Source organism: Grampus griseus, assembly GCF_964374135.1.
Source record: "Grampus griseus genome assembly, chromosome: 1".
In the NCBI taxonomy this organism is placed as follows: domain Eukaryota; kingdom Metazoa; phylum Chordata; class Mammalia; order Artiodactyla; family Delphinidae; genus Grampus; species Grampus griseus.
In genome coordinates, this window is record NC_139017.1 from 35,015,930 (window position 1) to 35,037,698 (window position 21,769).

Here is a 21,769-nt window from a genome sequence, read left to right on the forward strand (position 1 = left end):
ATTTGCTTATGAGTTCTTGATCTTCACGTGTATAGTTGCAAAGTATTTGGAAACGCATCCCTAATTTTCTTTTTCTTCTTTCTCAGAGACTCCAAGTGTGACTGTGATCCGGCTGGCATCTCGGGGCCCTGTGACACAGGCCGCTGTGTCTGCAAGTCAGCTGTCACCGGAGGGCGCTGTGATAGGTCTGTGTAAACTGTGACCCTACGGGCACAGCAGGGTGTCCCTGGGCAACTAGCATGAGAATTCATCCTCTGAGTGCAATTACGGAAAACGGACACTTAACAAATGTTGATGACCTTCTTCCTGCCCCCTGTCCTCAAAAACTAGGCTTTATTTATTTATGTTTAATTTTACTTTTTGGCCACGCTGCATGGCGTGGAGGATCTTAGTTCCCCGATCAGGGATCAAACCCGTGCCCCCTGCATTGGAAGCGCAGAGCCTTAACCACTGGAACTTCCCTCAAAAACTAGACCTTAAAAAAAGTGCAACAAGGCCCCAAATCTCACTGGACTCCAAGCTTTTGCTCTGGGTCCCTTCTCTGTTTATGCTGTGACAGAGGCACAGGGCCCCAGTGAGTCCCTGGCCAGCTGGCTCTGAATCCCAGGTGCTCTATGCAAGGTGGTACGCTGCGATGAGGTCACATGACTCAACCTGGTCCCAGGAAAGGCCTGGTCTAATTAAACATGTTGGGAAAATCTTAGTAAGTGGGAATATCGCAGTGTATGGCCACAGATAACCGTCTTGTGCTGAGAAGGACCGGGGATGGGATGGTGGTTACATGCACACACATGAAATAGGGGGGGAGATGTAAGAGCCCTTTGGGTCCCAAACCACGTTGGGACAGGTGGTGCAACCAGGTCTATCCACCTTCAGTTGCTGCTGCAGGAAATTCCTTAAGTACAAACTGTGCCCAGACTTAAAACTCTTCCCTCTCCTGATACTGTTGTGAGCAGAGGGCTGCGAGGTAGGCCCCAGAGGTAAAGGCTTCCCTCTTATTTCCTTAAACGAAAGAAAGCAGTTCTTTGGCATCCTGCCAGTCTAGTATACCTGGGCAGAGGAAACGCCAGGTACATTCCTGGCTTTTGTTTTCAGGGGGTTCTTTGCTGCTGAGGTGGGGGGGTGAGGAAACAGAGATTTAAGTGTTAAAAAAGGAGTCTCTTTTTGAAAGCATTTTAAATTTCAAAATAGAACACAGAAATAGAAAGTCACGTAAAATGTTCCCAGCAGCACCAATTATATGAAATAGACCTTTGCTAAAACTATGCCGGCCTCGTAACACCCTCTCTCCTTCCTAGAGGTCACCACTATTCTGACTTACTTACTTTTCTTCATAATTAATTACCCAAGTACATCCTTAAACACTGTGGTTTAGTTTTGCCTGATTCCCTTCACTTCCCTCCCCCCACCTCCCTTCCTTTATCATTCCCTCTCCACCCTTTCTGTGCCTCCCCACTTCTTTCCTCCCCTCCTCCCTCCTTCTTTCCTTCCTTCCTTGTTTTTTGTTTTGTTTTGTTTTGTTTTTTTGCTGTACGCAGGCCTCTCACTGCTGTGGCCTCTCCCGCTGCGGAGCACAGGCTCCGGACGCGTAGGCTCAGCGGCCATGGCTCACAGGCACAGCCGCTCCGCGGCACGTGGGATCTTCCCGGACCGGGGCACGAACCCGCATCCCCTGCATCGGCAGGCGGACTCTCAACCACTGAGCCACCAGGGAAGCCCCCTTCCTTGGTTTTTAATCTCTTTTAATCTGAAGGTTTCCTCCACAGAAACTATAATGATTTTTTAAACCCTTTCTCTATAGGAAAAAAAACCCCAACTTATTTATTTACAGCTGGTCTCTGAAGCATCTGTTGTTCACGACTAAACTGCTTTTCCGTGATTTTGCACAATGAACATATTCTTGACATATAGTCCAATGGATTAGACCACGTAATTTATCAGCAGATATACCTGAGTTTGAATTTTGTCTCAGCCACTTACCAGTTGTATGACCTTGAACAAGTTTCTTAACCTCTCTGGTCTTGGTCTTATCATCTAAGAAAATTGGAAATAACAATTCCTATCTCATAAGGTTGTAGTGAGGATTAAATGAGGGAGCATAAGTAAGGTGCCTGGCATATCACAAGTGCTAAATAAATGATAATTGAAACTACCATTATTTCATGTAGAAGGATGTCGTTAACTTGAACAGAGAAGAAAACAAATCCTTCCCGGCTTCCCCTGCCCTCTTCTCTATGACCCCAGCCTCCGGGACTTGTCTGCCAGCTGCGGTCCCCAGAGAAGTCACCGGAGGGCTCGAGCTAGGAGCAGAGGGGAGGCCAGCCTACATTTTGCTTTTGTAGGAGCCTCTAGCCATCCTTTTTTGGCATAACCTCACCTGCCCCCTCCCCTGGGGGTCAGAGCCTAGGTACAAGGGGCAGGGATGGTGGGCAATGCCAGGGAGGGTGGTCTGGGAGGGGTCAGTACAGCTGAGTGGGTGCTGGGGCGGGAGCATTTGCCTTTCTTTTGCTGGCCCCCACTTCCCACCCTTTTGCCCCCGTTAAATACTTACTCCAGGACAGGGCCAGCTCTGCATATCCCTACCTGACCCCTCCCCAACTTGCCCACTCAATTCCTCACCAAGGATGGGAAAAATCACTGTTTCCAGACCATCACATCAAACATGATACTGCTTTACCAGAGCAAGAGAAAGTGAATATTCTTCATGCTTTCTTTTTAAATTAATCAATCAATTAATTAATTAATTGACTGTGTTGGGTCTTTGTTGCTGCACGCGGACTTTCTCTAGTTGCGGCGAGCGGGGCTACTCTTTGTTGCGGCGCACGGGCTTCTCATTTTGTTGGCTTCTCTTGTTGCGGAGCACAGGCTCTAGGCGTGCAGGCTCAGTAGTTGTGGCTTGCAGGCTCAGTAGTTGTGGCTCGCGGGCTCTAGAGTGCAGGCTCAGTAGCTGTGGCGCATGGGCTTAGTTGCTCCGTGGCATGTGGGATCATCCTGGACCAGGGATTGAACCCGTGTCCCCTGCACTGGCAGGTGGATTCTTAAGCACTGCGCCACCAGCGAAGCCCTTTTGTGCTTTCTTAATGAGGAGCTGTGATTTGTCCATTGGGGGGTCTGGGAGTGGGGGGGGGGTATGTGCAACTTAGTATTCCTCACCTTTGGGAATTAATGGGCCGGGTGGAAGAGAAAGTAGAAATGATCATATTCTCTATAGGGACAGAAATAACCTATAATATTGTCCTGATTTCTAAAACGTCACTGCAGGTGCCGACCAGGTTACTATCACCTGGATGGGGGAAACCCTGAGGGCTGTACCCAGTGTTTTTGCTACGGGCATTCAGCCAGCTGCCGAAGCTCTGGAGACTACAGTGTCCATAAAATCACCTCTACCTTCCATCAAGGTAAAGCGATCTGTTTTCTAGGTTTATTGCTTTTAATGTTGTATAGGGTTTTGTGCCTATAGACTTCCGTCCACGGCATGGGGTCCTTGAGTCATCTTTAGCAACTCTCTTCTAGCTTTAAATGTATATTATTTTTGAGGCAATAAGGAAGAGCCTAATGTCTTGTAAAAGTTATAGCTGAATAGTTTACTCAGACCAGCTTATGAATAACTTAAAAAAATAACTAAAAAGAGACCAGATTTTCATCTCCCTGCATTTCCCATCTCATCTATTTTAAAACCACAAAAGAATCATTCTTTTGGATTGAAGGGCTTAACATGAGTCTTCCTGGAATTCACATTCACTCATAATGTCGCTTTCACATACGCCAAACGAGTTGATTTATGTGAAATTAGTTACCAAGCTACAAAGCACTCTAAAAATATGGGAGATTAATATGATTTCAACTCTGAGTTTCTCTTTGAACATACTAGACCCTCTTACCTCACTAAGGCCAGACCCTGTTTATGTAAATAAAATAAAAATACAAATTATAGGCAGATGAAAACATGCTCTCTTATTCCAAGAGTCAGACTCGGAGACAAGAAGTCACAGCAGCTGTAGGGCAGGAGTGGGTGAAGGTGAATACAAAGTAGAGAGGTGCATAGGGGATTTTGAGGATGGTACACGAATGTGGAAACATTAAGAAATCCCCACTTGTTACTCACTGCTAGTGAGTAGCAAGCAAGTCTTGCCTTGTTTAACTCAGTAGATGTTGTCCAAATGCAGAGTGGTTTTATTTGTGTTTCAGATGTTGATGGCTGGAAGGCTGTCCAAAGAAATGGGTCTCCTGCAAAACTCCAATGGTCACAGCGCCATCGAGATGTGTTTAGCTCAGCACGACAGCCAGACCCTGTCTATTTTATAGCTCCTGGTATGTACGGTATTTTTCCTGTAGAAGCCAACTTAGAACACTAAGAAGTCAGGATAGAAAAATGGGGTTAGAAAATGTGGACATCTTATCACTTAGTGTTCTGGGCAGTAGTATCTCCAGAAGACAAGTGGGGCTTCAGCCCTTTTTGACAAAGTCATGGCACAGTACAGCAGAACTGGGTGTCCAGGTGGTCAGACCCTGGTTCAGGTCCCTGCTTCCATCAAATGGGAAGTTTCTAGGTCTCCCATCAGGACAAGAAATAAGGACAGTGGTCAAATCTGTGGGTCTACTGAGAAACAGATGGAAAAGTGAAAAGAAACCATTTCTCAAAGCTTTAAACTGCTTGTAAATTTTAAAAATATACATTAGTCAGAGAAGCTGGATGGAAAAGCTCTGGCTAGAATTTTTTTTTAATTAATTTATTTATTTAATTTTGGCTGCGTTGGGTCTTCGTTGCTGCGTGCAGGCTTTCTCTAGTTGCGGCGAGTGGGGCTTACTCTTCGTTGATGTGCACGGGCTTCTCATCGCAGTGGCTTCTCTTGTTGCGGGGCACGGGCTCTAGGCGCGCAGGCTTCAGTAGTCTTGGCTCACAGGCTTCAGTAGTTGTGGCTCATGGGATCTAGAGCGCAGGCTCGGTAGTTGTGGCGCACGGGCTTAGTTGATCTGTGGCATGTGGGATCTTCCCGGACCAGGGCTCGAACCCATGTCCCCTACATTGGCAGGTGGATTCTCAACCACTGAGCCACCAGTGAAGCCCCTCTGGCTAGAATTTTAATCCTAGTTCATATCCTTAGCTAATATGTGACTCCTGGGCAAGGTGGCCTCTTAACCTTTCCAAACTTCAGTTCCCTCAGCTATTGAATAACGACAACCTCCACGAATTATTGCCATCAAATGTGATGATGTCGGCGAAAGTATTCTGTAAACTAGAAAGCATTATGTAACAAATGGTATTATTGCTGATACACCTGGGATCTTTACATATTGGTCTGTCACAGGGGCCAGGCTATGAATCATGTAACGGATGGAATTGTCTTATAATGAGGCCCTTTTAACGTTTCAGTAACTAACCCTTCTTCGTGGCCAAGAGTTGCAAGGCCATGTCCGCTGCCATGAACTGGCTCTTCTGGCAGGGTGGCTGGGGAGGGGTGATGGGTGGGTAACGTAGGACCCCAGGAGAAATTGCCAACATTGATGAAAACTTACTCACTCCTTTGCTTCTCCAGTCTCAGAACTGACCTCAGTCTTTTCGAATTCTATTTCACAGCCAAATTTCTTGGGAATCAACAGGTGAGCTATGGGCAGAGCCTGTCTTTTGACTACCGTGTGGACAGGGGAGGCAGACACCCATCCGCCCATGACGTGATCCTGGAAGGTGCTGGTCTACGGATTACAGCTCCCTTGATTCCACCTGGCAAGACACTGCCTTGTGGGGTCACCAAGACTTACACTTTCAGGTAAAGAGAGAGACTACAAGTGGGTCAAAGAGAGCAAACTGTGACTGAAGTCTGATTCCTTTGTTCATCCAGTCATCATTCATTGGTTCAACAAGCTTTTCTGAGCACTTTTTATGTACCAAACATGGTGTTATGTGCTGAGACAGGTCATGATTGCTGCCCACAAGCCCCGGACAAGCTAATGGGGGAGAAAAATAAACAGATGATCATAGTGCAGCTTGTAAGGGACAAGGTGGACACAGGTGCTTTGAACACACACAGGAGATATCAGTAACTCACACTGGAGTGATCAAGGAAAGCTTCCCAAGAAGACGTGACAAGTGAAGAGCCGCTCTTTAAGGAAAGAAAAGGGGGGAAGGTTAACATGGCAGAAGAAGTATGTTTGAGGAAGTTTCGTACATTTAGGAAATTCTAAGTGGTTAAGCATGAGTGGAGCGTGGGGTCAGGGAGAGGAATACCGTGAGAAGTGAGGTCGGAGAAGGAGGCTGAGGTAAGGTCATGGATGGCCCCATGTGTGTCTAAGGAGGTTACATGTTATCCTGTGGAATGGGATATTTTTTGAAGTATAATTGACCTACAACACTATGCTAGTTCCAGGTCTAAAACATAGTGATTTGATATTTCTATACATTACAAAACGATCACCCTGATAATTCTAGTTACCACCTGTCACCATACAGTGTTATCACATTATTGACTATATTCCCCAGGATGTACATTTCATCCCCGTGGCTCATGTATTTTATAACTGGAAGTTTGTACCTCTTAATCTCCCTCACCTATTTCACTCATCCTCCCACACCCTCCCTTCTAGCAAATACCTGTTTGTTCTCTGTATCTATGAGTCTGTTTTTGTTCTGTTCTGTTTGTTTGTTTTTTAGATTTCACATATGAATGAAGCCATATGGTATTTGTCTTTCTTTGTCTGAATTATTTCACTTAGCATAATACCCTCTAGGTCCATCCATGCTGTTGCAAATAGCAAGATTTCATTCTTTTTTATGGTTGAGTAATATTCCATTGCATACACACACACACACACACACACACACACACACATATACATGCATATATACCACATCTTCTTTATCCACTATTGATGGATACTTTCCATATCTTGGCTATTGTAAATAATGCTGCAGTGAACTTAGGGGTGCATATAGCTTTTTGAATTGGTATTCTTGTTTCTTCAGAAGAATACCCAGAAGTAGACTTGCTGGATCATATGGTAGTTCTATTTTTACTCTTTTGAGGAACCTCCATACTGTTTTTCATAGTGCCTGCACCAATTTACATTCCCATCAACAGTGCACAAACATTCCCCTTTCTCCACATCCTTGCTAACACTTGTTATCTGTTGTCTTTCTGATAAGAGCCATTCTGACAGGTGTGAGGTGGTATCTCATTGTGGTTTTGATTTGCATTTCTTTGATGATTAGTGATGCTGAGCATCTTTTCATGTGTCTGCTGGCCATCTGTATGCCTTCTTTGGAAAACTGTTCATTGAGGTCCTCTGTCCACTTTTTAATTAAGCTGTTTGTTTTTTTGATGTTGAGTTGTATAAGTTATTTGTATATTTTGGATATTAATCCCTTATCAAATATATCATTTGCAAATATTTTCTCTCTAGAATGGGAATTTTGAATGGTGGGTACAGAGAGTTCAGGGGAGGGGGACGTGCCTATTAAGCGCTTAGTACTGTGTCAGAGACTGAGAATTCAAGATGAAGAAACGTGGTGTTTGTCCTTCAAGAGCTCTTGTCTAGTAGGATATGTAACATGTCAAAAAGCAAACATAACACAATACAAAATCTCTTCAGTGGTGGTGCATGCTCATGGGGAGTTGGGAGGAGAGGAAAGAGTCTTAGTTCTGCCTGGAGGAGCCAGGAAAAGCATTACTAAGGACGCAGTGTGTGGACTGAGAACAGGAAGAAGCACAGGGCTTTCCCAGGGACAAAATCAGGACAACCCGTACATGTGAGTATATGTGGGAACGTGGAAAGGCATAATACGGGGGATTGGTAAGCAGTATTTATGGCTGGAACACAGCGTGTATAGGGGAGATGGGCAGATAAGATTGAAAACGCTGGAAAAAGACCCAGCATGGTGGTTCTTGGATGTCATGTCAAGGTGCTGAGATCTTGCCCATGCCTACAAGATGATGGAAAGCTATTGAGAGATTGGAAGTCGAGAATTGGTGTGATCAGGTGTGAAGGCTGGGTGCAAATACTGTGTGAAGGACAAGTTTGGGTAGGGTCTTTAATTGAACCACCAGGACACATTCACAATGGTTCAAGTGAGGGTTGTTGGGGACCTACCCCAGGGCAGAGGTAAAGGTAATAGAGAATAGAAGACCCACAGCACACACACAATGTGTTCTTAAATAACTGAGTGCAACTTATTCTAACGATACAAACACCCAGCTCTCCACGCTGGAACACCCATTCCCACCTTCTCAGCTTGGTGAACTTACTCTTTAAGATTCAGCTTGCAGGTTTTTCCTTTATAGTAGCCTTCTCAGAATCCTAGGTGAAGTTACAGTCCATCCTGAGTTTCTATGGCATCCTGTTCATGCCTTTGTTATAGCCCTTTCTGCATTGTCTCATAATTATTTGTTTACCCGCCACCCCTGGGAGACACTGATCACCTCACTCTACTTGCCTTTGTATCCTCCGTCCTGAAACAGCTTCTGGCTCAAACCAAGTGCACAGTAAACAGTTATTTCACGAATCAGTGGATGAAACAAAAGGGTTAGTATGGTTCCTGGAAGGGCTATTCCAGTAGAAATCAAAACAACATAAAGAAGAATAGTACAGGGGCTGGTGATGTGATGCGCTGAGGCAACGTGATGCCAAACTAGGAAGTATTAGATGTGGACAGTGTAGAAGGTGGAAACTGACTTTTGAAAATAGGAGGTGAAATGTGCTCAGATAACAAATCATTTAAACAACAAAACCAAAAATGAATGATGGCTCTGGAGGATCAGAGCTTCTGGAACTCAGAGATGTTCCTGCTGTTAGGTTTTGTGTGACCAAGAATAGAAAGTGGTCTCTGAGGGCCTGGACCAGCCCTGGATGCTGTGACCCCGGGAGCTTGGCTTCCTGCACTGGGATGCCCTCCAGCAAATCCTGTGGGGCTTGCACTCCCCATGGAGTGAGAAAGTTCCAGGCTTGTGCCTATGAGGATGTGGCTACCAGTCCTTCATCCCCGTACAAGCAGGGCTGTGAAGGGGCTTAGCTATTCCCCCATTCTCAGGCATAATTTGTATCGGGTATACGCATTATGAGATTTGATAAGAGTTGGATTTTTCAGCTTTTGCTTTTACATCATGCAGATTAAATGAAAATCCAAGCAGTAATTGGAGCCCCCAGCTGAGTCACTTTGAGTATCGCAGGTTACTGCGGAACCTCACAGCCCTGCGGATCCGAGCTACCTATGGAGAATACAGTAAGTGGCTAAAAGAAATGAATTTCTCTCTTCTTAGGTTTTAGTTTAATTTGCTTCAGCTCTCTAAGGTGGTGACAGTCTCCAAACAATTAAACAAACGACTTAATGGTTTTGATGTCGAGTCTCTGATTGGGTCTAGATTTGTACATTCTAGAAGAAGTTGTTAAGAAAGAATGTTTCTTGCAAAGAGGTCAGCATCATTGAAGAATGAATGATGCTTCCTTGCTAAAGAGCCTCTGAATTTAGATTAAAGCTGATTATTTGAAGAAGATAACCTACAGCAAAAGGCACGTTCCCTTAGCTCGGAAATCGCATCTACAACACTGTTCTCTTTATTTCCTGAGTAACTTTCCTTTGGAATTATACTCGGTGCTACCACGTTCGGATATCACCATGTATTCTGTTAATTCCTATTATTGAACTTTTATATACTATGTACTATGTTGGGTACTCCTAATCTCGATTGGGATTATTTAAATGAGACCTCCTTAAGCTTTTTAGCACACATGTAAAAAGGAAGCATGGCTGGCATGCACCATTTCCATGTCACTGATATAGTGAATAAAGCAGGAAGTAGAAAAGGTGCTTACTAACAATTTATTGAATCTTTACTATGTGCCAAGCACACTACAATACATGCATTGTCTCATTTAATTTCACAAGAAACATAGGAGGTAGATACCACTGTCATTTCTCTTCTACTGTTGAGGAAACACAGTCATCGAGGTGTTTTGTGATTTGCCCAATTCACACAGATAGTGAGGATTGAGCCAGAATTTAAACCCTGATTTTTCTGACACCAGAGCCTATGCAGTCAGTCATATGAACTGCTATATCTTTATGCATGGCATAGTGAGTGAATACCAACTGTCTTTGATAGGGCTATCAATGAAATATATTCATCAATAGTCAATCTAAGAGGGCTTCCCTGGTGGCACAGTGGTTAAGAATCCGCCTGCCAATTCAGGGGACACGGGTTCGAGCCCTGGTCCGGGAAGATCCCACATGCCGCGGAGCAACTAAGCCCGTGCGCCACAACTACTGAGCCTGCGCTCTAGATCCCACGAGCCACATCTACTGAAGCCCGCACGTCTAGAGCCCATGCTCCACAAGAGAAGCCACCACAATGAGAAGCCCGCACACCGCAATGAAGAGTAGACCACGCTCGCAGCAACTAGAGAAAGCCCGCGTGCAGCAACGAAGACCCAACGCAGCCAAAAATAAAATAAATAAATTTTTAAAAATTGTCAATCTAAGAAAGAAATGGAAAATCTTATTTGAGCCAATATGAGAATTATAACCCAGAAGACAGTCTCTCGGAGAGTTCTGAAGACTGTTCCAAACAGGTAAAGGGGGAAGCCAGTATATATGTGATTTGGGGAGAAGCTACGTTCAATCAAGCACACATCTTGGTAGAAGGTTACTACTATTTGCAAGGAACAGATACCTTAGTTAATGGTTTAAGTGCTTTTCTAAGTACGGGAAGATGCAAGAAACTGGGCTCATAAAATTTTCTCCTGAAAATATCTAACTCTCTGAGGGCCAGTTCTGTCAGGTTTCCTAGAGCACAAAGTACCACACCCTGATCTTCGCCCTGAAGTCCTTTCAGGATGTACTTTAGGTCAGCGACTGCAGTGGCTAAAGACTTCATTCTTGTAGATCTGGATAGTGGGCAACACTCTTTATTTTACAATCCCTTCCCTTTCGGTCTTAAGTTCAACCAAGGTCTGGGAGGCATTTCGTGAGCAATTGCTAGGAGCGCACATTCCCAGGTCAGTTGAGGATGTCGTTGACAGGCCACAGAACGTGCTATTACTGGACTAGGTTCAGTTAACAGTAGCCAAAAGCCTCTGGACCTCCTGTCTTTCTACTCTGTTATGGTCCAGGAAATAGTTCCCTCTTGTTGCTTCTTCCCGTATCTAGAGTTATTATGCATGATTACAATCTTGTAGAACTATATATTTGATCAAATTGTTTCAAGTTGCCTAATCATCATTAATTTCATCTGAGGATCAATCACACATTTGGTAATGCAAGAAACAATAATCTTTGTAAAATAGGTAGCATATAATATAGCTAGTAACATTAATAGGTCATAAGCAAGTATTTAAGCTAAGAACTTCCATTAGGTGCGGCCCAGTGTCTCCCCAGGTCATCTGACCAGTCTGTTCTGCACTAATTGCTATCTTTAAGGGAAAATGATATATTGGCATTGTACATAAAGTTCACCAAAGATGTCTGCACGTACAAGGCGAGTAGTGGGTCGTCATGACCCCTTAAAGGATTGACAAAGGAATGTTATCGTCTAAGGAGTTACGTGGCTGGCGCCAGAAGGAGAAAAATTGATCTTTATGGTTGAGCAGGTATTTCTGCCACAGGGGAGGTCTGGTTAACACATAATGCAGATGTACAATGCAACTAGAGGGGAATGAGGAGGGCAAAGGGCAGAGAAAAAGTTTTTGTTTTTTTTTTGCGGTATGCGGGCCTCTCACCGCTGTGGCCTCTCCCGTTGTGGAGCACAGGCTCCGGATGCGCAGGCTCAGCGGCCATGGCTCACAGGCCCAGCCGCTCTGCGGCATGTGGGATCCTCTGGGACCGGGGCACGAACCCGTGTCCCCTGCATCGGCAGGCGGACTCTCAACCACTGCACCACCAGGGAAGCCCAGAGAAAAATTTTATGTTTAAATTTTTCTTGTCTTGCCTTAAAAATGTGAATTTTCATTTCATCAGGGAGTTAAGAGAAATAAAATCCAATGAGAGGCCTGACTTTAGATCCTTGGACCTTACCACTTGCTGCTTCTAACGTGTTCCCTCTCTTGCAGGTACTGGGTACCTTGACAATGTGACCCTGATCTCAGCTCGCCCCATCTCTGGAGCCCCAGCACCATGGGTTGAACAATGTGTGTGTCCTGTCGGGTACAAGGGACAGTTCTGCCAGGAATGTGCTTCTGGCTACAAAAGAGATTCAGCCAGACTGGGACCTTTTGGCACCTGTATTCCATGTAACTGCCAAGGAGGAGGGGCTTGTGATCCAGACACAGGTGAGTGAAATGACACCTGGAGCAGATGGTTGGGGGCACAGCCAGGCGACTGAGGTCTCTCGCGGAAGAGAGAGCTGTGTAGGAAAGACCATGCCTGAACTCATTTCAGAGATGGGAAAGGATTAAGGGAAGCAGGGCTGGAGTCAGGGAAGATGGACATGGCGCTTTATTACGCTCAATCCTTTTCATTATGGAAATGCCACAGGGTTGTGAGAAAGGTGCTAGGTTACAGGAAATGGCTGTCATGGTTCAGTGCGGGGTGGGGGAATTGGTGTCGGGTTGCAAGCATTGTACGGGGAGATCAAAGGCAATGTCAGGACTGGAATGAATGTGCGGACAAATGGTGTCAGGCCTTGGGGGACAGGGGAGCAGTGTTAAGTCATGGCTGGTAAAGGAAGCGTATGTCTGCTTAGCCTGGGAGAGTGAGGGTGAGACTCAGGGTCGTGGCCATGTTTAGAGTTGGTACTAGGGCAGAGGAGAGTACCGGCGCTCAGGCACTCTGGGGAAAGCTTCAGAAAGGCAGGCTGTGAGTTACTAAGCTCTGACTTGCACATGTCATGCATATTAAAGCAAGTGTACAGTTTTACCCTGCTCATTTCTCTGCTCCTCCATTCTTCCTCTGCTCCCCCCAGGAGATTGTTATTCAGGGGATGAAAACCCTGACATCGAGTGTGCCGACTGCCCCATTGGTTTCTACAACGACCCGCGTGACCCCCACAGCTGCAAGCCCTGCCCCTGTCGCAATGGGTTCAGCTGCTCCGTGATGCCAGAGACAGAGGAGGTGGTGTGCAATAACTGTCCCCACGGTGTCACTGGTGAGGCCAGCTGCCTGCCCTGTCCTGCTGCCGTGAATCTGCAAGGATAGCTTCTATTCCCAGGGATTCCCAGGGAGTTTTCATTACTCAGGGTTAGTCTAAATGGGCTCATTTTAAAGATAAGGATAGCTCGTCGATGCCCGAGAGCTCAAGTGGATGGAGGAAGGGCAGAGTGTACAGTTACGCGGAGGAAACATCTAAAGCTGTTTTAGGAGGTTTGTAATTAGGAGATGAAGTTTTCAGATGAAATACAGGGTTTAACTAAGTTTTTAAAAATGAACCAAGGTGAAGAAGGAAAACTTAGTGGCCTTATAAATGTCGCATCTCTCTGCTGGTCAGTCTGAAAGAAGAGTTTCTCTTCAGCAGCAGTCTCAGTGGTATGGGTCTCAATCTGACTTTTTCCCAGTCAGCTAGTTAACCGGCAGGAAGGCTCCTAGTGGCGCTTGGGTTCTAAGATGTGTGACCACCATGTAGTGGAAGAGCCAGGCCCTGGCCGTGGGCTCCTGTTCCTGAAGCTACTGTTCTGGGGTCCACGGGGAAAGCTCCTCTAGAGGGCTATTTACACTTTCGTCCTCTGCATCTGCTTTTGCTGCCAGTGGGTGATCGCTCGGGCTTGGTTCTTTGCTCCTTCCAGGTGCCCGCTGTGAGCTCTGTGCCGATGGCTACTTTGGGGACCCCTCTGGGGAACACGGCCCAGTGAGGCCTTGTCAACCCTGTCAGTGCAACAACAACGTGGACCCCAGTGCCTCTGGGAACTGTGACCGCCTGACGGGCAGGTGTCTGAAATGCCTCCACGGCACAGCCGGTGCCCACTGTGACCAGTGCAAAGCAGGCTACTTCGGGGACCCCTTGGCTCCCAACCCAATGGACAAGTGTCGAGGTAGGACTGCACCCCTAGACGGATTGGACAGCCTGTGTGTGCGTGTGTGTGCGTGCGTGCACGCCTGTGTGTGTACGTGTGTCAGAACATACAGATCAGCAAGGCCGACAGCAGGTAATATCGCGGTGCTACTCTGGTTTCTCTGACCGACTGGCTCGTGAACAGCCTGGACCTTTCACCTGTCAGAGGTCTTAAGACCCGTGTCCCCTGCATCAGGGCTCTGGAGTCAGAGCTGGAGGGTGTTGAAAGGGTTAAAGCTGGGCGGGAGAAGTGCAAAAGGTCAGGTTTATGCTCCAGAGTGGAAGAGGAGCTGAAATGGGGCTGCTTCCAGCGCCCAGTCCCAAGGCTGGTAGGCAGGGAGGGGCTGCCGGACCTTGAATCGGAAGGTGATAAAGGGCTGAGACGAAGCCTGAACACACTGAAGTGGGAGGGGAGGGGGTGGTAAAGCAGCTGAAGAGATCCTCTCAGGAATTCAGTGCGATTGATGTACAGAAAGGTAACAGTCCAAACGTCTCCTAAGGAGACTGGGCTTCAAAGCAGTAGCTCCCGTGGAGCATTCCTGGGGGCCGCTTCAGATCAAAGCATGAATGTGCAGATCAGGCCTCTTGCTCAGCCCTTCTTTCAAGCCTTCGAACACGTTCTGTTCTAGAGGCAAATTCCGTTCTAGGGAGCTGGCCTGCCCCACAGACTCACCCCTAGGTCACAAAGGTCCCAGACCAGCCCTGGTGCCCAGAACTCAGGAGCTTCCTCATTTTAAGGTTCAGAGTGCCTTTGGGGACCGAGATTGGAGGACTCCTGGTCCCCCAGGAGGTCTGCAGGGAGCCCAGAGCCACCCCCCGACTCACACCAGAGTCCCCAGCCCCAGAAATGCTGAGGACCTCTGTGCAACTTGGGGCTTCTACCCAGGGGCACGAATTCCACCTGCCCTGACCCCAGTCTGTGGGTTAGGTGTGATGTCCTATGATAGGAAGCATCCACATGACATCAGCGGTACTGAGTTCAAGTCCAGTTTTTTTAACATACCTGTTGTATTACGCTGATCATGCCAGTTAATCTCTCTGAGCCTCAGTTTCCTCATATGGGTGATTAATATTTTACTCAAAGTGGTTGCAAAGATAAAATAGCATATGAGAAAGCATACTATAAACTATATAATTCCATCTATAAGGTGCTATTAATAGAGATTTCACTGCCTTTAGACCATACATTTTTTCACTCAACTATCTTTTATCAAGAACTTACCATGTACCCAGTGTGGAGCTAGATACCGAGGTTATAATAATGAATAAGTCAGCTCCAGCTCCCAAAGAGCTCATATGCTAATAAGGAAGACACACAAATATGTAAGCAAATAATGACAGTACGCTTAGACATATGATCATACTACCAAGTGTTCTGTGAGCACTGAAGGTGGAGTAACCCAAAGAATCACTCCGGTAGAGTAGTGTCTCACCCACTGTTACATCCTCAGCTCCTAGAACAGAACATGACACATAGTGGTACTGAATCAATTTGATTGAATAAAGGTACCGCTTTACCGCAGAAGGAAAATATCACTGGCTCTTGCCAGGTTCTCATTCCAGCTTGCCATCTTCTTGCTGTGTGTCCTAGGTCAAATTACTCAGCTTCTCTGAGCTCATATTCCTCATCTGTGTATATATAGAGAGATGTCTACTTCTGGCACATATAGGCCCAGAAGAAATGTTATTTTCCCTGTGAGCAAAGCCAGAGTGTCTGCAGAATATCCAGCAGGCTTATGACTTAATGGGAGGAAGTAAATAAGTGCCACTAGGAAGGATGAACTGTTATAGTGTCTTCATCCAGACACACACCCCAAACAAACTTGCCAGATGATTCCGAAGACCTCTGTGTATTGTGGGAATGTGCTTGGAGGCATAGCCAAGAAATGAATCTAACACAATATGAATCAACAAGGGCAAAGAAAGATTCTTTGCCCTTGGTGACTCAATCTTCCTTTTCTCTTTGCTATACCTCCAGTTTCTGGAATTAGCTTGACATGAAAGCTTCCTGTTTGTCCGTCTTTTTTCTCTAGCTTGCAACTGCAACCCAGTGGGCTCGGAGCCTGTGGAGTGTAGAAGTGATGGCAGCTGTGTTTGCAAGCCAGGATTTGGCGGCCTCAACTGTGAGCATGCAGCATTAACCATCTGTCCAGCTTGCTATAATCAAGTGAAGATTCAGGTGTGCATGCTAGCCAGACCTCACCCGCAGAAGTAAAATCCTGAAGTGTCTCCTGGGTGGTTCTGTCACAAATCCAGGACTCTCCTAGACTCCTGGGGACGGGGGCGGGGATTACTATTTCTTCCTTTAAAAATTGCTATGTTAAAAAAATTTCCATATACTAGTAAAAATACTTCAGGTTTATGTTCTTATATTTACCATTTTCAAAACCCCTTTTGCAGATACTGCCGCATTCGGTACTCATGGTAACTTAGTCAAATTGGAAGGAAAAGCATTCTGATCTCAGCTTTCACTGAGCAAACAACGTTTTGAAAAATGTGTAATTTTTCAAAGTCACATGGCCAGGTGGAACCGAGAATACCATCCATGTCCCCTGATTCTAAATTCAGTGCTCTTTCCATTATAATATGCCACTTTCTAGCTGGATTTTTTCCCAAGAGATGTCCTTATAAAACAAATGAAGGAGACATAAATGTATAAAAGATATGAGGAGGTGTCAAGTCTGTCAAGACAGGAATAGCCTCCAGAAGTTTCTCATTCAAATTCCAGAGAAGAATGAAATTGATGTTGTTGTTGTTAATTATTAATATTTTACTGGGGTGAAGGGTGGGGGAGGAAAGGGCCCAAACAGAACCCAAATGTAGAGCAAACTTAACCTATTTTTTAAAATTTATCTATTTAACCAGCCCTCTGTAGCACTTTATTCCAGGCACTGTTCTAAGTACTATACAAATACTAACTCATTTAGTCCAAGTAATAAGTCTGTGAGATATTATTATTATTATCCCCATCCTATGGATAAAGAAAATGACTTACCCAAGGTCACACAGCTAGTGAATAGTGGGGCCAGGATTCAGACTCAAAGTCTAGGCTCTAGAATCTGAACTTTAACATGACATGCCAAGCATTTCTGGGCTTTTAGCTACTAGCCCCTGGGTACCTGCTATTTGACCATGAACTCTGTCACCTGTTCTAATCCTCTTCCCTGTGTGGTTTCAGATGGATCAGTTTATGCAGCAGCTCCAGAACCTGGAGACCCTGATTTCAAAGGCTCAGGGTGACGGTGGAGCAGTACCTAACACAGAGCTGGAGGGCAGGATGCAGTGGGTTGAGCAGACCCTTCAGGACATTCTGAGAGAAGCCCAGATTTCAGAAGGTGATGAAGGCCAATTTCCCTTCACAAAGGAGAGAATTCAGAGTCCTAGAAAGCAATACACTGGGTCACAGAATCTTCGGTGGTAACAGTTCAGCAGATGTCTCTGCCTAGCCCTTGCGGAGGTGGAAGGACTGTCTGTGATGTTCTCCTGGGATCTGAATGATGGAGATAAAAGAGCAGTTGCATGCATTCATATGTTGGGTTTTTACTATTTTGCCATAAGCCAGTTAAAGTCACTTTTTCAACCCTCTGTTATATTTGACGACTTGGCCCCCCAACGTGCTTATCTTCCCTTTCCCTGTTGGTGTTCAGGTGCTATTAGATCCCTCAATCTCCAGTTGGCCAAGGCCAGGAGCCAAGAGAATAGCTACCGGAACCGCCTGGATGACCTCAAGATGACTGTGGAAAGAGTTCGGGCCCTGGGCAGCCAGCATCAGAACCGAGTTCAGGATACTCACAGGCTCATCACTCAGATGCGCCTGAGCCTGGAGGAAAGTGAAGCTGCCCTGCGAAACACCGTAGGTGGCGCTGGGTTAGGGGACTGGGAGTCATTGCTGAGATGGAAGACTGCCCATGTCACAGGCTCACCTTGTCTCTCTGGTTTTCTGGTCTCTCTGGCAGACAGTTAGACTTCTCTTCCTTGCAGCAGCTGCACCTTTGTTTATGTTCCTTGGCTTCCTGCAGTTTCCCATTTTACTGTGTTATGTCCTCTCCTAGTTCATTTCTTGCTACCCATAGCCTCATCTTGGCCGTCTCTTCTCCCTTCTTTCTGCAACTCTTCTAGGTTGTTAGTTCCCAGAGGGCAGGGTTCAATTTTGTTCATGTTTGCATTCTCAGCCTGTAGCACAATGTGTGGCTGTGATAAATGTTTGCTGTAAAAAAGAAAGAGAGAGGGAGAGAGAGAGGAAGAAAGAAATAAAGAACAGATGAAAAAGGAAGAAAGGGAAGGAAGAAGAAAGGAAGGAAGGAGGCCAATAACGACATGGTTCTTAAAATAGGGGAAAAAATGTTGCCAGTATGATTTTCTTAATGACGTAGTTTGTAGTGTGGTCGGAGGGAGAGGTTTGAATGAGCACTCTTCTCGTTCTAAATAAAGAAGGCAGTGGTGATAATAATGTAAGTGGGTGGATAGGAGGTGGATAAAGAAAACTGGAAGATAATCAGATATTATGATGAGAAAATGAAGGATTTAAAAATAGTGTGTATTGATTTTCCTTTTGTAAAAAATTCAGAAAATACATAAAATTCCCTATGATCTCATTACTAAGAAATAACTACCATTAAAACTTGCTCTGGGCTTCCCTGGTGGCGCAGTGGTTGAGAGTCCGCCTGCCAATGCAGGGGACGCGGGTTCGTGCCCCGGTCCGGGAAGATCCCACATGCCGCGGAGCGGCTGCGCCTGTGAGCCATGGCCGCTGAGCCTGCGCGTCCGGAGCCTGTGCTCCGCGACGGGAGAGGCCACAGCGGTGAGAGGCCCGCGTACCGCAAAAAAAAAAAAAAAAAAAAAACTTGGTCTATGTTCTACTGGACTTTGAATACATATGCAAATATAAACATGTATATATTTTAAAATGCATCTATATCTATATACAAACTTCCTTTAAACTTGGATTTCTATTTTATTCTTGTCTATACATTTTTTAATGTAATGGCCATCGTGACCAGGGACTCGACATGTCACGTTGTAGAATGCTGTGTGACTAATGACAAGTGGCTCTGACAGAACAGGTGCAGAACCTGCTTAGGCTCCATGGCTCATATGTAGGCTCACGGCAAAGCCTTAACCAATTGTCCTTTTTCCACAGGACGTTCCTCCCTCAGAGGACTATATGGGGCCAAACGGCTTTAAAAGTCTAGCTCAGGAGGCCGCGAGACTGGCAGACAGGTGAGCAGTCCTGGAGGGCACCTCTGCTTCAGACCACCTCTGCAAGGCCAGCCTTGAACAGCGCTGCAGGGTATTCAGGACCAAAGCATATTCATTACCTCCAGGCTCCTTTGCAGCCATCCCCCCGCCCTGAAGCCATTTTTTTAACCCCTTGGCTTTTAGTGTATATAGGTGGCCACTGGGCAAGGTCACTTGGCAGGAGTTGGGGGCGAGGGTGTTTCTTTCGCAGATTTCTCTATGACTCAACAGCATGGCTTTGGTGTATGTCAGATATAATTCCTTGGGCCCCATCAAATGAATCAGCCCTTGGAAAAGCATGCTTTGCACCTTTGAGGGATCCCAGGCTCCCACACCAAGCCTGGGAACGAGTAGCTGCGAGCTGTTTGCTGGCCTGTGGGGGCCAAGTCTGCAGAGGGGGAACGTCCTCCTGAAAACCGGCTCTGCAGGCCCCCAGTGATAACGGGCGGCTCCTTAGTTCTTGCCTGACTATAAATCCTACCATGCAGAAGAGGTTTGCTCTTGGCGGAGGGCTCAGCAAGGTGGCAGGCTCTGCTAATCACAAATGAAATTGTTAGCAGAAGGGGGCTGGCTTGTGTTCTTGCAGCGCACGCTGCCTCCTGAGCTCGTTTCCATCACTTTCTAGAACCAGGAGGACAAAAGCAACTGGGGGACTTTTATTGACAGGCTTTGTTCCCCTTAGTGGTGGGCTCAGTTTAGAGATGCAGCAAAACTAAATAGGGAGTTGGCTCCTGAATGGAATAAAACCTAGGGGTTTCTCCTGCAGAAAACAATTTACAAATGCAATATTTTATCACTCTGAGACTTCTCCCACCCATCTCCATAGCTTCCACTGATTATGCCATAAATGGAGTAGATGGCCAAAAAAGTCTAGGACATGAGGCTACTTCTCAGAACACCCTCTGCTTCTAGATAGCTCCTCTATTAGAGGAGCTCCATCTCATCTGGGTCAATTCTGTTTGGTTTTTCTAGTCCAACCAGTTCCCTTACTCCTCTCCTTTCATTTAAATAAAAGCCCTAAAGGAAGCTCTTTGCCGTGAAAACTCAAATTCTTGGTTTTTGATCCTTTCAGCCACGTTGAGTCAGCCAATAACATGGAGCAATTGGCCAGGGAAACCGAGGACTACTCCGAACAAGCCCTATCCTTGGCGCGCAAGGCTCTGAGTGAAGGAGGCGGAAGCGGCACGCTGGACGGCTCTGTGGTGCAAGGGCTTGTGGGAAAGTACGTTTCAACGGGTACTCACACGGGCCAATATAATCCGCTCTCTCCCAGGGTTCAATGCCAACCACGTCTGAGGGGTGCTGTGTTTCTTTAGAAGTACATCAATACTAAGAGGGACGAGAGGATGAGGGTATTACTTTGGAGGAAAACAGACGCCTTTAAGGCTGGAAGAAAAGGTTGATTAATCTCAGTAAAGTTTGTGTTTTGATTGAGAGGTTGTATATTTGGAGATACGGTCACCGTCTGTGGTGTTTAAAGGATGTGAGTACACTCATGTGATGGCATGGCACAGATAAACATAATATATTCATATGATCAAGAATTGGGGAAAAAAAATTAGGGAACTTGGGTTGAATTTTTCTGACCCAACCTGTATAAACTTTAAGATCTATGTTTAAACTGTGAAAAGGAACACATCTCGTCTGGTTCTTCCAATAATCCCGACTACATACTTTTAACAGGATGAAGTTTTGCTTTTAATAAAAAAGAGTGAATTCTCAAAGTCCTCTTTCTTCACTCCCTGCAGATTGGAGAAAACCAAGTCTCTGGCCCAGCAGTTGTCAAGGGAGGCCACTCAAACTGACATGGAAGCAGATACGTCTTATCAGCATAGTCTCCGCCTTCTCAATTCAGCATCTCAGCTTCAGGGGGTCAATGATCAGTCCTTTCAGGTAAGGGCACCTAACCTATGCACTGATGTACAGAAGGGCCATAATGCTTTCTTCTCTGGGGGTTCCACTGAATCGTTCAATCATTCAGTTTTTTTTCTCCCTATTGACTTTTCTTGCTTTAGATTAGAAAGAGTATTTATTCTCCTCATTATCCTTGTTCTTAAACCCCAATCGTGGTCCCTGATAAGGCCATGGCTCACATCCTGAACCTATTCCTATTAGTGGTGAAAAGTTTTCTCTCTCTTTCCTAGTTCTGGGGACTGTTGCAACTTGTGGGAAATTATTATACATAAAGTTTGATATTTACATTTGGGTCCAACCTATAGTGTATCTCCACGTACGGCCACTCAGAAGGCTTTTGTTTTTCTCAAAAGTTTTGCATTGTTTCTGTTATCTTCCTTTAATTATTTCAAATTTATTAGATTAAGCTTTCTACCTATGGCAAAAAGTACTCACAATGATTTCCACAAAAATTTTCCCATGTATATATAAACTAACATGTAAAATAATAGTAAAAAAAATAAAGCAGGCCTAAAACCTGTTTGATGTTTGGGAGACCTGTTGCCTGACTTTCATGAGGAATATTGTCTCATTTCTGCTAGACTTTGGGCCTGGATAATTGTTTACGAACAATGATGGCAGGTCCTAGGAAGGCTGGTGTGACAACT

General features: G+C 45.7%; 1 protein-coding gene across 1 annotated transcript in view; it reads left to right on the plus strand.

The window, feature by feature from the left end:
• LAMC2 (laminin subunit gamma 2) overlaps positions 1–21,769 on the plus strand; it is a gene marked incomplete at its 5' end in the record, with an annotated part of 62,110 nt that overhangs the window by 31,287 nt on the left and 9,054 nt on the right. The window contains 14 exons of the mRNA XM_082663508.1: positions 87–185; positions 3,262–3,398; positions 4,189–4,311; positions 5,579–5,768; positions 9,102–9,214; positions 12,037–12,255; positions 12,888–13,070; positions 13,705–13,950; positions 16,004–16,149; positions 17,149–17,305; positions 17,618–17,823; positions 19,111–19,190; positions 20,281–20,430; positions 20,957–21,101. Of these exons, the coding sequence (XP_082519634.1) occupies positions 87–185; positions 3,262–3,398; positions 4,189–4,311; positions 5,579–5,768; positions 9,102–9,214; positions 12,037–12,255; positions 12,888–13,070; positions 13,705–13,950; positions 16,004–16,149; positions 17,149–17,305; positions 17,618–17,823; positions 19,111–19,190; positions 20,281–20,430; positions 20,957–21,101 (2,194 nt within the window). The remainder of the gene's footprint in view (positions 1–86; positions 186–3,261; positions 3,399–4,188; positions 4,312–5,578; positions 5,769–9,101; positions 9,215–12,036; positions 12,256–12,887; positions 13,071–13,704; positions 13,951–16,003; positions 16,150–17,148; positions 17,306–17,617; positions 17,824–19,110; positions 19,191–20,280; positions 20,431–20,956; positions 21,102–21,769) is intronic.